Raw genomic sequence first — 18,905 nt, forward strand, 5'->3', positions numbered from 1 at the left:
TTTCAGCTCGAAAAGGTATGAGCTTCTGCACCATTGGTGCTCTAGTTGAATAATGATATTTCATCTTCCATGTGTTTTTGAATAATCGGTATGACAACTGGTATTTCACATAATTGTTACAGATTCCGATTATCGTTTGAAGTTTCATGAATCATATTAGGCAGAAACCTATGTTCATGCTTGAATGTGGCCAATTCAACATCCTCTCTTCAATGTAGGAGGAGCTATTCTTGGTGGTAAGAGGAGTTCCAGAGAAAGAAAACCGGCATGCATCATTACAAATTTGGCAAAGAAGGTTTACACAAGTGGATGTTCAATGTATCAGATGTTTTGGATAAACAAGTCATGTAATTGTCTGTCAACTGCCATTTCATAGTGAGACCAAATTTGCAGTCAAGGTTAGATTTGTGCTCAGTGGTATAACTAATGGACACCATGTTTTGCAAGTAGAGGCTGTGCTAACCTCTGAATCTACACAAAAAACTGAAATTGCCATCTGGTAATAAAAAGAACTTCTCTAATCCTTGTGCATAATGCTTGGAAGAAGGGTATTTTACCTACCTGGAGTGTAGTGCCCAATGATTTCACTTCCAGTAGAATTCAGCTGCTCGCAGGGTTCTCTTTTGTAGCATGCTTATATTATTTACATAAACCAGAAAGGCAAATGATTTAGGATTCCCTGACACATATCATGAGAATGTTACGCTCCTAAAAAGATTTGACCCTGGCAAAAGTCAGGAACACTAAGTGAAGTATAAATCTGATAGAAGTAGCAGTCACAGCATACAAACATATACTGTTCTATATTTAAGAACAGTATGTGTTAGCATTGCTAAATAAGGACTACTTAAAATAAAAGTGATACCACGTTATACTACAACAGAAAGGAGCACAAAAGATTTAATTTCTTTCTCATGTTTTCCAAATACAAAAGGAATATTGTACTTTGGCTATGGTGACCAAGTGTCCCTAATCTCTGGGCACCACCAGTATAATAGATAAAGGACTGCAGTCTCCAAATTTAAGAAAGACCCTATTGGGCCTCCATGGAATTGACTTGAATGTAGGATCACCACAGCAAGCTGAAATTCAATTCCATAGCCTGTATATCTCATGGAAAACTTGTTGGTAAATTCCAGAGAACTTTATGTTGGATTTCGCTCCTGAACAAACTGCTTTCTGGATGACCATACTTGAAATATCAAAACACTGAGAGGCCTAACCATCCATAACAACCACCCTCTAAATATGTAATGCAGGTAATTAACCATGATGCCAACATAAAGGACCAACATAGTTGCCCCTGATACTCCTGGAAAACAGACCAAGAATCTATCTTGACACAATAGCCCCATCCAAAGCATGGCGTATCCATACAAGTCATTGGTTCACTCATAATGTACTTGAGTAACACTCTAGGTGAGCGGTTTTAAGACTTCACATGTGACAACCTTGTTGCAACAATTGAGAGAATTTGGATCACCATACATCCAGAAAATGAAACAATGCATACAAAGGTTTCAATAATGTACTTGCTGCATTTTTAGGAATCTCAACTAAATATAGTTCATAAACTGAAAATAGTGCAAGGTTGAGAACCATTCAGGCTTCCCTTATCCTGATTTAATAGGTTTTCAAACCTGTGACCTTTACTAAAAACAGCATGCCTAGGGTATTTATTTACTCGATTTGGAGTGTCTAAATGATATGATACATCCCGGATTCCATTCTTAAAATATTTTATAAAAGCTTCAGACTTGTCATGACCATTAATCTCCCATAAACACAATAGGGTTAATGTTATCAGTATGACACAACCACATACTACAGATGAATTAAGTATTAAGTTTCCCTTTGAGTGAAATTTTTCACAAGTTTTCCTCTGCTGATCTCAATGAACTTAAACCACCATACACAAGAGGAAGGTCCATCCATGCTGTGCTGTTTGGGAACCTTGACTTTTACACAAAACAATGGGGATCTTGTTCTATGGTGTATCTATGTAGCACATCTGAAGTTCACCCAGGATTTATTTGAAGGAGTATCACGTTAACAAATTCAAAGCTTAAACTACCTTGATGAGAAAATCAATTTCTGTGACTCCTAAAACCAAATACTGAAATTCAAGTGATAACTTGCCAGATTTTGTAAGGGTAAGTCTTATGTAAACTACATCAAGATTCCTGTAAATAAATTCAAATCCACAAGTAAATGGACCCACACACCAAATATGAAGTCCATCAAAACTTTCTCTTTTGTGGTGTCACCCAAAGGTTTTACGATTTTAAGGGGCTAGCCGCTTCAGATGCTGAAGCTTCCCAGCCAGTTCTGACATCATACATAGTAATAAGTAGATGACAAATAGGTAGCTGATAATAACTATGTTATGAATACCGAGATCATTTCTGTTTCCCAGTCACAATATATGAACAAATAGAGTTACTTGCCAAATCGCCTCGCACTTTTGGTGCCCTCTAACCTTTGTGTGACCTTTCACAATGATTCAAAGACATGCCAACTACATTCTTGCTATTAAACAAATTCAAACTCAGGGAAAGGAAATATGAAGTTAATAAACATAAAATGAAAGACTTTCAGTTAAAAAAAGTGATCGTTCTCCATTCAAAGGATGACTTCAGGCAGACTATTGGTCCAAAATTGCTGCTACAGTGGCAATTGACGGTGACATCAAAATGGAGGACACATTCAGAGGCTTGTTGAGCCACAAGGAAAATTATAAAGTATACTACAAAAATGAGAATACATTATTCCTAATCTCACAGTGTCCCCTACATTTATCCCAGGGCCCCCTCCTTCCATACCTGGACAAGACAGGCTGCTTATTGTGGACCATGTTTTATAAATGTGTAGTGGTAGGACTCCATAGCTATAGAAAGTTAAATGAGTAGTTTTGCTCCATAAAAGTGCTGGTCAAACCTGTGATAGTCATGAACGTTGGAGGATAATGCACTGAATTGCTGTAATGTTGGATGCTGGGCAACCCTATAACTGCAGCCACATCTGTCCCACCCCTCCCCACCCCCCACCCAAGAAAGCAGGGTGGTGACATTGATACAGCTGTTCTGCGATTCAAGAAATTCCAGCAGCAATGATTCTAGCGAGGATAAAGTAGTGGTTTCAACATTAAATAATATTTCAAATTTGTGCCTTCAGTCATCCTTTAATTGCTGGGGAAGAAAATAAATACATTTATTTATTTATCATTCACCAAAGAGAAAAATATGCTGATTCTAAAAATCTGCAGAAATAATTTCATATAAAATGTTACAAACCACTCATGATTACATAACTGAATGTCCTCATTAGGTGTAACAAGTCAAGTGCCATAATGAAACATGACTGCTACAAACCACTAAATTAATGATATTACTGAACATAAACATTAGCTGTAACAAATCAAGTCAGTGCTATTACAAAACACGACTCAAGAGTGCTTCTAGCATATAGTGCCAAAGCAGTCGAGTCCATTTTCTGAGTGAAATGCAATCTTACAAATTTAGCTCCAAATAGAGGGAGAAAACATCCTCTTGTTTAGAGGTAATTTTGAATGAAGCCTCTTGCTTCAAATTGGTAACTGCTTTAAGACTGACAGTAGATTCTTCGTCATGAACTATAGTGGCTGGATGATTATATCAGATACTTTACGTATAACCTAATTTGAAGCTAATAATTTATGATATAATACTTAAGATATAAAGATATAATACTTAAGAGAAGCCAAACTCTGAAATAGTAGACGGAAGGCTATTAAAAATTTCAAAGATAACTTTAGGCAGCATGAATATTTGATAAGAAAGAAGATGTTTCTAGTGCAGTTTAGAGGCATGTTCAAGCTTACTTACATTATTTCCCTCTGCGTTCTCTTTCTACAAGAAATTTAATGTTTGAACTTTTGGCCATTTAAATACTGGTCCCTATATGTTAGTGCAAAGCTAATATTAGGGTCCAGTCAATGTTTGTTGACAAAAGATTTAGGGCTAGTGTAGGTAATGTCTTGGTAACAATCCATCAGTCATGTAAAAGAAAATGACCTACTGTAATTGTAGTCTGCTGTCGGTGTAATGTCGTTACCAGCGACACATTTATACCTTCTTCTAACACTGGAGGGGCAGTGATGTTAGTCATATTGTCCTTATAACTAGTGTGCTAATTTAGGTGGTAACGGCTTTTGTCCTTGGGAGTATGTCATAGCTGTAGGTTTTGCTGGTGTTTGTCCTTGTAGGTTTCCAGTGGAGAGTGGGATACATCACTTTAGTGGCAGAACCAGGAAAAAGTTGGGAGGGGGGGGGGGGGTTAGGGTTAATGATCATAATTCTACCACCTAGGGACAACTGGACCATTCTCATGGATGCCTTTGCATGTCAAAATATTTCTGTTGGTGGGGTGGGTGGGGGGGGGTCTCCGTTGGACATACCCACCAGGGCTTAAAGATATATACATACATTCTAACAATATTTCACAATAGCTTCTCTTCTGACATGTATTGTGTAACATTATCAAGTGGATGTAAATCCAAAAGGTCTTCAAACTGAACCCCTACTTATGCAACCCCCATCCTCACTTTGAATTCTTGAAAAAGCCACCATCAATATGGGACACTCTACAATCTACATAACTTATGAAATATTACTTGTGCATAGCATCCAAGTGGTTCCATGTTACAGATCTTGACTGTTACACCCAACAAGTCAAGTGCTGTTGAGTAAGTGACTGTTACACCCAGCAAGCCAAGGGCTGTTCTATTAAATGACTGTTACATCCAGCAAGCCAAGGGCTGTTCTAGTGAATGACTGTTACAACCAGCAAGTCAAGTGCTGTTCTAGTATATGACTGTTACACCGAGAAAGTCAAGTGCTGTTGTAGTAAATGACTGTTGCATCCAGCAAGTCAAGTGCTATTCTAGTAAATGACTGTTACATCCAGCAAGGTCAAGTGCTGTTGTAGTAAACGACTGTTACAACCAGCAAGTCAAGTGCTGTTCTAGTATATGACTGTTACACCAAGAAAGTCAAGTGCTGTTGTAGTAAATGACTGTTGCATCCAGCAAGCCAAGGGCTGTTCTAGTGAATGACTGTTACAACCAGCAAGTCAAGTGCTGTTCTAGTATATGACTGTTACACCGAGAAAGTCAAGTGCTGTTCTGGTAAATGACTGTTACATCCAGCAAGTCAAGTGCTGTTCTGGTAAATAACTTACATCCAGCAGGTCAAGTGCTATTCTAGTAAATGACTTAACCACCCAGCAAGCCAAGTGCTGTTCTAATAAATGACTGTTACATCCATCAAGTCAAGTGCTGTTCTAGTAAATGACTGTTACACCTTGCAAGTCAAGTGTTGTACTAGTGAATGACTGTTTCATCCAGCAAGGTCAAGTTCTGTTCTAGCAAATGACTGTTACACCTTGCAAGTCAAGTGCTGTACTAGTGAATGACTGTTTCATCCAGCAAGGTCAAGTTCTGTTCTAGCAAATGACTGTTACACCTTGCAAGTCAAGTGCTGTACTAGTGAATGACTGTTACACCTTGCAAGTCAAGTGCTGTACTGGTGAATGACTGTTACACCTTGCAAGTCAAGTGCTGTACTAGTAAATGACTGTTTCAACCAGCAAGGTCAAGTGCTGTTCTGGTAAATGACTGCTACACCCATCAAGTCAAGTGCTGTGCTAGTAAATGACTGTAACTTCCAGCAAGTTCAAGTGCTGTTCTAGTAAATGACTGCTACACCCATTCTGTTACTTCCAGCAAGTTCAAGTGCTGATCTAGTAAATGACTGTTACTTCCAGCAAGGTCAAGTGCTGTTCTGGTAAATGACTGCTACACCCATCAAGTCAAGTGCTGTGCTAGTAAATGACTGTTTCATCCAGCAAGGTCAAGTTCTGTTCTAGCAAATGACTGTTACACCTTGCAAGTCAAGTGCTGTACTGGTGAATGACTGTTACACCTTGCAAGTCAAGTGCTGTACTAGTGAATGACTGTTTCATCCAGCAAGGTCAAGTGCTGTTCTAGTAAATGACTGCACCACCCATCAAGTCAAGTGCTGATCTAGTTAATGACTGTAACTTCCAGCAAGTTCAATAGCTGTTCTAGTTAATGACTGCTACACCCATTCTGTTACTTCCAGCAAGGTCAAGTGCTGTTCTGGTAAATGACTGCTACACCCATCAAGTCAAGTGCTGTGCTAGTAAATGACTGTAACTTCCAGCAAGTTCAAGTGCTGTTCTAGTAAATGACTGCTACACCCATTCTGTTACTTCCAGCAAGTTCAAGTGCTGATCTAGTAAATGACTGTTACTTCCAGCAAGGTCAAGTGCTGTTCTAGTAAATGACTGTTACACCAAGCAAGTCAAGTGCTGTACTAGTGAATGACTGTTTCATCCAGCAAGGTCAAGTGCTGTTCTAGTAAATGACTGTTACACCAAGCAAGTCAAGTGCTGTACTAGTGAATGACTGTTTCATCCAGCAAGGTCAAGTGCTGTTCTAGTAAATGACTGCACCACCCATCAAGCCAAGTGCTGATCTAGTAAATGACTGTTACTTCCAGCAAGGTCAAGTGCTGTTCTAGTAAATGATTGCTACACCCATTCTGTTACTTACAGCAGGGTCAAGTGCTGTTCTAGTAAATGACTGCCACACCCATCAAGTCAAGTGCCCTTTTGGTAAATGACTGTTACATCCAGCTAGTCAAGTGCTGTTCTCGTAAATTACTGTTACACCTTGTAAGCCAAGTGCTGTTCTAGTAAATGACTTAAAAGCAAAACAGTCAAACATGTTTTGGAACATCACTTTTAGGAAGTGTGTAACCGTGTAATATATATATGTGGATGATACCTAACTGTAACATAGCTCAAGGATACTAAATAAAAAATAAGCACAATATCACAAAGCTTTACTCATCTTTGTGATAAACTGCTACACCTCAATTTCAGCATTGTCATTTTATGGCCAAACTGTCATGATGGTGTGTTAAAATTCCAGATAAGAAAACTGTTCTCAGCCGGTTCCAACATTTTCATTAGAAATACATTATTCTTCAACGTAGTTGTTACATTTATTCTCTCTGTCCAATTACTTACAACGATTGCACTGGTTTGATATTCTGTCAGTGGAATACTTTAACTGCATACAAACAAACACTCTTTTCCTCTTGTAATAACTTTCAATCAATGATGACAAACTCTAACAGATTCATCTTCTAACAGATCAGTAGGCCATTTCCTGCCACAAATCATCACAAAAAGAATCATATGTTGGGATTTGCTGTCTTTACAAATAGCTGATTTGGAATGTTCAGATGTTGGTTTTGATGGTCCTTTTTTTCTCAATGAAATTTGATTCTGTATGTTTTGATTTCCATTGGTTGAATCTCAACAGTAGCTTTGTCCCCCAGACTCTTTTCATCCTTGATACCAGACAGAGATGTTGCTTGAATGTCTCGAATTTCCATATCTGGGAATAGGTAAGCTGTATCAACCTGAGAGGTGAAAACAAAGTACACAGTGGTAATATGCAGTTCATACACACAAGGTATTACAACAACAAACCTGCAAAACCTGAGGAAAACAAGGCAGTAATTGGTCAAAATCCAACTACAGCAAGATAGGAACATTACACATTTACAAAGTACATTACAATTGGTATTCTACATACATAATTTACAACATCAATATATTGCCTTTTCAATAATATAGGTCAAGTTCAAGTAATTAGTGTGCCAATGTTAGAACTACAGAACACAACTACTTCAGGAATTTGTACAATTCTCCCATACACCCCCTCCCCCAAGTGGATTTTTGTCCACTTTAGTAATGGTACAAGCCATAAAACCAGAATAGCTGATAAATTAGCAAGGATAAAAAGCAGACCATAAATATGGTAGCAACAATATTTGCTTTCAGTTGGTTGATTTGCTAAACTTGATCTATCACTCGTATAGTGTCATGTGTCAATCTATAATAACAGTGCACAGTTCATAAGAGATTGTTCTTTTAGTGCTGCAGGTCCTAAACTCTGGAATTCTCTTCCCCATCACTTGAGAAATATCACACATATTGACACTTTTAAGAAGCACTTGAAAACTTATCTTTTTAGGCTCGAGTATGGGCATTAATCTTAAGCCCGGGTCACATCTGCGCGATTCAACACACGATTCAACTCGCAACTAAAATCACGCGCATCGGAAAAGTTGCTTCTAAGAAGTTGCGCTGATTAGGACATTGCTCTATTGCAAATCAACCCAAATCGACGGCGCAACTTTTATTGCGCAACAAGTTGATACCCGTGTCTAACTACGCGATTCAACCTTCAATTGTATTGCGAGTTGAATCGCGTGTTGAATCGCGCAGATGTGACCGGGGCTTAATTCACATTTCTTTGTTTTATTCACTTTACTGTGCCCATATTTATGTATATTTATATATTTTATTTTTTCTTTATTGTGGTTTATTACCCTGTCTTATATCAGGTTTTACTTTTACTGCTGTTGTTATTACTTTTAGGTTTTCTTAAGTTTGGTATTTTTATATTCCAGGTTTTGGTTCTTTTGTACAGTGCTCTTGAGCATGTTTTATTTCATGATAACAGCACTTTAATACATGGTATTTATTATATTTTATTTATATTAGCTTGAAGAGTGCGATGACTCAATTTAATAACAACTCAGTCATTAGCTAGAATAGTGTCATGCTTCAATTAATGATAACAATTTAGTTCATTAGATGGAATAAAGTCATGATTTAGTTTTTAATAACAATGTACAGGTAGTGCGTTAGCCTGAATAGTGTCTTGTTTCAATCTATAATAACAATGCAGTTCATTAACTTGAGTAGTGTCATTTTTTTATTCAATAGTAACAATGCAGTTCATTAATATCATGTTTCAATCTAATAACAAAACAATTCATTAGTCTGGTTATTACATATGTAGTGTTTGCTTACCTGTCCTCCCTGGGTCATACACTGTAGTCTGGTTATTACATATATGTAGTGTTTGCTTACCTGTCCTCCCTAGGTCATACACTGTAGTCTGGTAATTACATATGTAGTGTTTGCTTACCTGTCCTCCCTGGGTCATACACTGTAGTCTGGTTATTTACATATGTAGTGTTTGCTTACCTGTCCTCCCTAGGTCATACACTGTAGTCTGGTTATTTACATATGTAGTGTTTGCTTACCTGTCCTCCTTGGGTCATACACTTAGTCTGGTTATTACATATGTAGTGTTTGCTTACCTGTCCTCCCTAGGTCATACACTGTAGTCTGGTTATTTACATATGTAGTGTTTGCTTACCCTGTCCTCCCTGGGTCATACACTGTAGTCTGGTTATTTACATATGTAGTATTTGCTTACCTGTCCTCCCTGGGTCATACACTGTAGTCTGGTTATTACATATGTAGTGTTTGCTTACCTGTCCTCCCTAGGTCATACACTGGTTATTTACATATGTAGTGTTTGCTTACCTGTCCTCCCTGGGTCATACACTGTAGTCTGGTTATTACATGTAGTGTTTGCTTACCTGTCCTCCCTGGGTCATACACTGTAGTCTGGTTATTACATATATGTAGTGTTTGCTTACCTGTCCTCCCTGGGTCATACACTGTAGTCTGGTTATTTACATATGTAGTGTTTGCTTACCTGTCCTCCCTGGGTCATACACTGAAGTCTGGTTATTACATATGTAGTGTTTGCTTACCTGTCCTCCCTAGGTCATACACTGTAGTCTGGTTATTACATATGTAGTATTTGCTTACCTGTCCTCCCTGGGTCATACACTGTAGTCTGGTTATTTACATATGTAGTGTTTGCTTACCTGTCCTCCCTAGGTCATACACTGTAGTCTGGTTATTTACATATGTAGTGTTTGCTTACCTGTCCTCCCTGGGTCATACACTGTAGTCTGGTTATTTACATATGTAGTGTTTGCTTACCTGTCCTCCCTGGGTCATACACTGTAGTCTGGTTATTACATATATGTAGTGTTTGCTTACCTGTCCTCCCTGGGTCATACACTGTAGTCTGGTTATTACATATATGTAGTGTTTGCTTACCTGTCCTCCCTGGGTCATACACTGTAGTCTGGTTATTACATATGTAGTATTTGCTTACCTGTCCTCCCTGGGTCATACACTGTAGTCTGGTTATTACATATATGTAGTGTTTGCTTACCTTTCCTCCCTGGGTCATACACTGTAGTCTGGTTATTTACATATGTAGTGTTTGCTTACCTGTCCTCCCTGGGTCATACACTGTAGTCTGGTTATTACATATATGTAGTGTTTGCTTACCTGTCCTCCCTGGGTCATACACTGTAGTCTGGTTATTTACATATGTAGTGTTTGCTTACCTGTCCTCCCTGGGTCATGCACTGTAGTCTGGTTATTACATATATGAAGTGTTTGCTTACCTGTCCTCCCTGGGTCATACACTGTAGTCTGGTTATTACATGCTTACCTGTCCTCCCTGGGTCATACACTGTAGTCTCAGTCCAGGGTATCTACAATCAAAGCCAAGTCTATGCAGTATTAAGAATGCTTCTCTTCTAGCTGTCACACCAGTGGTTTTCTGACTAGATCTGGTCCTGTGGAAAAAAAAACAAATCATACCAAATAGTAAAGAAAGTAAAGTCTTTTTATGAATTGGAGCTAACTTCAGACAATCGTAGCACATGGTAGGTACTAAAACAACTTTCAGCATATAACATATTATCCCTGAAGTTATCCAAACTAGCATGTCTAAAATCAAACAATTTGAGCAATGGGCTTTCCGCTAGTTTGTTGACTGAGAATCAGCAGAGGAATATCTCTTTGCTTTTGAAGTTTCACTCTTATAGAAAATCCATACATGATTTATCTGTAAATATAGCTTCTATAACGTTTATTCTTGAAGTCTTAATAGCTACAGAAACCTTCCGGTAACAGAAAATGTCTTATTTTATAACGTGAAGATTTGATCTGTCCATAGGCATGCACTGAAATATTCACTAATTCCACTAATCCCACTCAATGCACACAATTCTTGGTATAGGTAGTTCTCATTACCAGTTTTAACTTGCTCGTTCCCCATTTGTGTTCTATTTGGACTGAATATGAGAAAGATTATGCACATGTTTCATACTGATAGTCATTTTTGCTAATTTTAGGGTTTTGTTTTGTCATTATCAGTTATTTTACATGGTCATCTCGAGCATACCAAGCACCTGATAAACTATCATATAATTACATGACAAATATTACATTTATAGTTGTAGCAAAGATACGGAAGCCAAGTTTTGTCAATTTCAAGAATTGGCCATCGTTTATCTTGATGCAAAAAATAGAAAATAGATTGACATCAAAACAAAGACCACAAGTTTGAACTAAAAGCAGTTACAAATAATTTTTATTTCTTCTAAGGTTAACATAGATTAGTTTAAAACTATGTATAAGGAATCTAAGCCATTGCTGCTAAATTTAAGGAGGCCTACACTATAATGGACTCAAACAAAGGCCAAGCATTTGTCTTCTGACTAAAGGATCAACAGACTACAGTAACAACACAGTTTTAAGGCCAAAAAATAAGATTAGACATAGGTGTAAGTATATGCTTGCCTTTTATACTTCCCTATAGATGATCCTGTCTTTAACTTTTGCTGTACACCAGCATAAAGTAAGTCAAGGTAACAGGCCAGGCCTAGATAAATATGCATGTTTGATTGATACAGCTATCAGTGAAATACTGAATATATATAGGATATGTCTTACAATTTACCAATCAAGGATTTAAAGACACTAACAAACACGATCCCACAAAGAAATAAGTGAGTTGTATGAAAGGGGACCTACTGTGAAGGAGTAACAATATGGTCTGAAGTGTACATGCTTCTTAAGAGTTCCATGGTGTGAAGCAGCACAACCAGCATTTAAAAGCAATGTTTTACACATTTAAAAAGGGTGTCTACTTGGCTGGTTTCCATTGTCACAATAACTGACTTTTGACTTGACATTATCTGTTGCACCTCTCCACAAAATCTGGTAAGATATTATGATACCGTTCGAACATTGAAAAGAAGACATTGGCCAAGAAGGATATCCCTATGCAGCATGACATATGTAGTACACACATATTGATATAAAATCAAATTCCATACCTGAGATTTAGCAAGTGAACATCACAAGGCAGGCCTTTGAGTATAAGACTAACATCACCAACAAGACTAGGTTGTTCCTGTCTCTCAGCCATGGTTACTATGTGAGAGTAGATGGGATGATTCAAGGCTAGGGAGGTGAAATGACCCAGCAAGGATGGATACCCAACAGGCACTGTATCTAAAGTCTGGGGAGATAGAAATAATGCATAGTTATAAAACATATTGCAGTGTGACTGTTCCTATTGGGGAGATGATCCAATAGGCACTGCATCTCAAGGCTGGGGAGATAGAAACAATGCATTGTTACAAAACATATTGCAGTGGTGACTGTTTTTTGGGAGGCGCTTCTACTTTAGCAATGCCAAGAATTCCAATATACCAATCCAAGTCAAGTCACAGTTAATTTCTTGTCAGCTCAAGGCAAAGTCATTTATTGCCAAGTCAAGGCAAGGTCCAAAAATGTGACTGCTTACAGTAAGTACGACTCAAGTCCAGACTCAAGGTCAGACAAGACAAGTACGACTTAACTGCTAAACAGTCATGGTGATGTGTTAGTGCTACCATAGTCTAAACATGGTGGGTGATGTGTAAGTGCCACCATTGTCTAAACATGGTGGGTGATGTGCAAGTGCCACCATTGTCTAAACATGGTGGGTGATGTGTTAGTGCTACTATAGTCCAACCATGGTGGGTGATGTGCAAGTGCCACCATTGTCTAAACATGGTGGGTGATGTGTTAGTGCTACCATAGTCTAAACATGGTGGGTGATGTGTAAGTGCCACCATAGTCTAAACATGGTGGGTGATGTGTAAGTGCCACCATAGTCTAAACATGGTGGGTGATGTGTAAGTGCCACCTTTGTCTAAACATGGTGGGTGATGTGCAAGTGCCACCATTGTCTAAACATGGTGGGTGATGTGTTAGTGCTACCATAGTCTAAACATGGTGGGTGATGTGTAAGTGCCACCATAGTCTAAACATGGTGGGTGATGTGTAAGTGCCACCATAGTCTAAACATGGTGGGTGATGTGTTAGTGCCACCTTTGTCTAAACATGGTGGGTGATGTGTATGTGCTACCATAGTCTAAACATGGTGGGTGATGTGTTAGTGCTACCATAGTCCAACCATGGTGGGTAGGACATGCCTGTTGAATTTAACCTGCATCTATGCTCTAGCGACCTTGGAAAGTGGCAAAGTTATTGTGTAAGTAAATTTGTAACAAGTCAATGTGTGTAAGTCAAGGTGTGTATTAAGTCAAGGTGTGTAAGTCAAGGAAGCAATAATTAGTTGTCAAACAACATTATGGATAAACATTGTCATTAGCTATTGAGATTATTGGTATTTTATTCCTTGTGTTTATCTTGGCCATGTATTTTCACATTGCTCAGCTGCTGTCTGTTGCCCTATGTACAGCAATTAGCAATCCTAGCTATCGTAGGGCATTATACATGAAGGGTATTAGATGTTGCAGTAGACCACCTGAAGCAGTAATGCTATCTGGTTCTTCTTACCTTTAATGAACTGCTATCTACTCTTCTCTCTAGTAGTAATTTGAAGTAACTTGGTGTTCTCCTATTATCTTGGACACCTTGTTGCAGGCCTCTGAAATCATCCTGCATTAACCTCCTATCTAGAACAACTTCAAGCCAGCCTGAGAAAGATCAATCACCAAACATGAAAATGTTTATGACTAGTGTCAAACATATGAGATGTATAACATTGATTATCGGTTGCATGATATGAGATTCTAAAATAGTCTCTTATCAATCACATGAAATATGAAGCAGTAAATTATCAATGGCATAAACCATATAAATGTATAAAAAATGGATTACAGGTACCAATAACTTAAATAAGAAGACCCAAGCAGATGAGTTTGCAAGGTTAACAAAAACCTATGGATACATGATTTTGTGGTGTCAAAGCAACATAAACAATTTGTTTTGTTGGAAAATAATCATTGGAAGATAAATGTGATTTGTATGTTCTCTCACAAATTTTAAGCATTTCTATAAATGATTAAAAATTGCAAAAAGTCTGAGAATGGCTACATTAAAAACACTTCCTGCATAAGGTTTCACATTGATTAAATAGCAGATATTTCTGTAACAGTTAAATGGTAGATCTGTTATGGTTAAACCTCTAAGACTATGACCTTTGACGCAATAATGTCATCACTTACAGAGGCCCAACAGCCCATGCCCTATTCAACCAAATTTGTAGTCCATCACGAATTGAATTTTGAATTTTGAAGAAATACTTTCAAACAAATTTTATGGGATTTTTGACATTTCAATACTTCCTTATGACACAGTCTCAAGCTTGCAACCTAGTCACTCACCGCCTTAGACACATTCCAAAGCTTGCAGCCCAGGAATACAATCATAAACTGTCTTAGACACATTCTAGGCTTGCAGCACAGGCACACACTTATCAACTGCCTTAGACACATTCTAGGCTTGCATCACAGGCAAACACTTATCAACTGCCTTAGACACATTCTAGGCTTGCAGCACAAACACACACTTATCAGCTGCCTTAGACACATTCTAGTCTTACAACCCAGGCACACACTTATCAACTGCATTGGACCACATTCTAGGCTTCCAGCCCAGGCACACACTTATCAACTGCCTTAGACACATTCTAGGAGGGGAGGTATTTTAATGGAGTTCATGCTAGGACCTGCCTTGACCCCAAAAGGATCTACTTTTTGTGCAAAAAATTGTTGAGCCCCTCAACATGGGCAACAACTTGGACAACTTTTATTGCACAAGATCCATTGGCTACGCCAAACAAAATCTGTCCTTTTGGGGATTGGATGTCAAAGTACACAAGTGGAAGTAAATTTGGTGCAAAAATCTGGTCAATTGAGGCACTGTAAGACCATTTTAAGCCTCCCAAAAGCATTTAAAATAAAAAAGTATTAGAGATTTGTTTACAAGTGAAAAAAGCTTCAAGCTCTCATGAATAATGAAAAGTCTTCATGGTCCTGATACAGAAAATTGAAGGTGCCATGACTGTTCACCTGCCTGGATAGCCACCACTAGATATCAGATACATTGAGATACTGCATTTCAGAGGTTTGCAGATTTTCTACGTCTGATGAACTTGTACCCCCAACATAAACAATGCATAGGCTTATAGCTTCATATAACAGTAGGAGTATCATCCCAGTTTATTCCTTAAAATATCATCTTTACAAGGTTTCTAGACTTTGACCTATGTTGACCTCAAATGACCTTGACTTACACTTTGAACAAAAGCATTCATCTAATCAAATACAGGGAATCCAAATACCAAGTTTCACGATTCATCTAACTTTGCATTCTTGGGATATGGAGTTTACAAACAGGAGGTTTCTAGTTAAGACTTTACCTTTCATCCAACATATGGAAGTGACACAGGTTAAGTTTAGTAGCTTTTGTATCTTAGAAGACTGCATCTTTTGCTGCTCTGTTCATAATACTTAACAACCAGACAACTTATTCACTTACCCATTTCAAGGCTGGATACTCCAAGAGGTTGAGCAGATATTAATGATACCCTTGTATCATCATCTTCAATAAAGGCCATTGTTGGCATTGGATAAAAGTTTGCTTGAAGAGGTAGTTTACCTTCTGGGGAGGATTTTCGTTTTTGTATCTACAAAGGAGTGAAAGCAAAATAGGAAAGCTCATCTCAGCAATCAAGCCCTACTAAAACAAAAATCATTTACATTTGTATCATATGTATCTAGGTAATTATGTATTCCACTTGAAACAACAAGTGGTCAATACATGTGTTAGCTATTGAATAATGAGTATCTGAATGGTCCATACATGTGTTAGCTATTGAATAATGAGTATGTAAGTGTTCCACACATAGTTAGCTATTGAATAATGAGTATCTAAGTGGTCCATAAATGTGTAAGCTATTGAATAATGAGTATGAGTTGTCCAAACATGTTTTAACATTGAATAATGAGTATCTCAGTGGTTCATACATGTGTTAGCTATGGAATAATGAGAATATGAGTGGTCCATACATGTGTAAGCTATTAAATAATGAGTACCTCAGTTGTCCTACATGTGTAATTGGCTATAGAATAATGAGTATATGAGTGGCCCATAGATGTGTTAGCAATTGAACCAGACTGTAATGATGCAGTGAGGTTCTGATGTAACCTTGGGGACCATGCAGTTAATATAGTTGACACATGTACCAAGTATGACATCTTGTTGGTCTTGAGATATCTGGTTTACAAGCTTCTTTCTGTGAAAATACCCTATCCCTGCCCATTTATGAAAAATTAATGAGATTGAATTATTGATTATGTGATTACACATGTCCACATGTGTGTTAGCTATTGAATAATCAATAGTTGAGTGGTCCATTCATGTGTTAGCTATTGGATGAGTATCTGAGTGGAATATCTTGGTAGTTTTGTACATTAAGGTTATATTCCATTAAGACAAATTGTGTCTTTAATCAAATATCTCTGAACTGATACATGTACTGAGTATGATAGAGGAGGACCCTTACCTGAAAGCCATTAAGGTCTGTGTAAAATATTCCGTCTCTGTTCTCCACACTTGTCTTCATCCTCATCACTAATTCTTTGTTTCTCTCGTTCCTGATGTCAACTATATTCTTAATTCCTATCCCCAAACTTTCTGGGCCTGTAATAATAAAAAAAACAGGATTATCTTATTACTATCAATCATATTTTCTAGAACAGAAAAGGAACATCCCAACTTGATATGAGGACAATCCACAGAGTTGTGTATCTCATCACAAACTCCCTTCATGATCAAATTGGTTGTTGGCTATAAAATAACATGTCTGAACATCCTAAGAACATTCAGTAGTTTCAATTCAGTGAACAGAATTACATACACACACATGCATATACAGACATGCTGCTTAATCAAATGGGTGATAGTATACTGCATGGAACCAGTGACTCACACACATCCATATACAGACATGCTGCTTAATCAAATGGGTGATAGTATACTGCATGGAATCAGTGACTCACACACATCCATTACAGACATGCTGCTTAATCAAATGGGTGATAGTATACTGCATGGAATCAGTGACTCACACACATCCATATACAGACATGCTGCTTAATGATATGGGTAATAGTATACTGCATGGAATCAGTGACACATACACATCCATATACAGACATGCTGCTTAATCAAATGGGTGATAGTATACTGCATGGAATCAGTGACTCACACACATCCATATACAGGCATGCTGCTTAATCAAATAGGTGATAGTATACTGCATGGAATCAGTGACTCACACACATCCATATACAGACATGCTGCTTAATGATATGGGTGATAGTATACTGCATGGAATCAGTGACTCACACACATCCATATACAGACATGCTGCTTAATCAAATGGGTGATAGTATACTGCATGGAACCAGTGACTCACACACATCCATATACAGACATGCTGCTTAATCAAATGGGTGATAGTATACTGCATGGAATCAGTGACTCACACACATCCATATACAGACATGCTGCTTAATGATATGGGTGATAGTATACTGCATGGAATCAGTGACTCACACACATCCATATACAGACATGCTGCTTAATCAAATGGGTGATAGTATACTGCATGGAATCAGTGACTCACACACATGCATATACAGACATGCTGCTTAATCAAATGGGTGATAGTTTACTGCATGGAATCAGTGACTCACACACATGCATATACATACATGCTGCTTAATCAAATGGGTGATAGTATACTGCATGGAATCAGTGACTCACACACATCCATATACAGACATGCTGCTTAATGAAATAGGTGATAGTACACTGCATGGAATCAGTGACTAACACACATACATATACAGACATGCTGCTTAATCAAATGGGTGATAGTACACTGTATGGAATCAGTGACTCACACACATACATATATACAGACATGCTGCTTAATGAAATAGGTGATAGTACACTGCATGGAATCAGTGACTAACACACATACATATACAGACATGCTGCTTAATCAAATGGGTGATAGTATACTGCATGGAATCAGTGACTCACACACATCCATATACAGACATGCTGCTTAATGAAATAGGTGATAGTATGTACACTGCATGGAATCAGTGACTCACACACATGCATATACAGACATGCTGCTTAATCAAATGGGTGATAGTATACTGCATGGAATCAGTGACTCACACACATCCATATACAGACATGCTGCTTAATGAAATAGGTGATAGTACACTGCATGGAATCAGTGACTCACGCACATACATATACAGACATGCTGCTTAATCAAATGGGTGATAGTATACTGCATGGAATCAGTGACTCACACACATCCATATACAGACATGCTTCTTAATCAAATGGGTGATAGTATACTGCATGGAATCAGTGACTCACACATATCCATTACAGACATGCTGCTTAATGAAATGGGTGATAGTATACTGCATGGAATCAGTGACTCACACACATCCATATATACAGACATGCTGCTTAATGGGTGATAGTATACTGCATTGAATCAGCGACTCACCTTCTGTGTTTGTAAGAGACACAATATGTTCAACACAAAAGAGACTCACAGACACTTCAGAGAATAAAGGACCAGAGGTGACCCTGACAGGAGGATGTTGACCAGTCACAGCCTGTTGCCAAATTAAAAAAAATGACATAAGTTAAATACTCAAAACCGAAAACCAGGAGAGGGTACAAGCATGTAGTAAAGTAATACCAGA

General features: G+C 38.0%; 1 protein-coding gene across 2 annotated transcripts in view; it reads right to left on the bottom strand.

Annotated features, from left to right (window-relative positions):
- Positions 1-2,366: 2,366 nt before the first annotated feature.
- LOC139966819 (alpha-mannosidase 2x-like) overlaps positions 2,367-18,905 on the bottom strand; it is a 45,653-nt gene continuing 29,114 nt past the window's right edge. For both annotated transcript variants that reach the window (XM_071970192.1, XM_071970191.1), the window contains exons 18-24: positions 18,704-18,815; positions 16,667-16,803; positions 15,640-15,787; positions 13,654-13,793; positions 12,141-12,325; positions 10,466-10,592; positions 2,367-7,490 (exon numbers count right to left, since the gene is read on the bottom strand). In XM_071970192.1, the coding sequence (XP_071826293.1) occupies positions 7,338-7,490; positions 10,466-10,592; positions 12,141-12,325; positions 13,654-13,793; positions 15,640-15,787; positions 16,667-16,803; positions 18,704-18,815 (1,002 nt within the window). In that variant the 3' untranslated portion in view covers positions 2,367-7,337. The remainder of the gene's footprint in view (positions 7,491-10,465; positions 10,593-12,140; positions 12,326-13,653; positions 13,794-15,639; positions 15,788-16,666; positions 16,804-18,703; positions 18,816-18,905) is intronic.

Source organism: Apostichopus japonicus, chromosome 4, assembly GCF_037975245.1.
Source record: "Apostichopus japonicus isolate 1M-3 chromosome 4, ASM3797524v1, whole genome shotgun sequence".
NCBI classification, from domain to species: Eukaryota; Metazoa; Echinodermata; class Holothuroidea; order Aspidochirotida; family Stichopodidae; genus Apostichopus; species Apostichopus japonicus.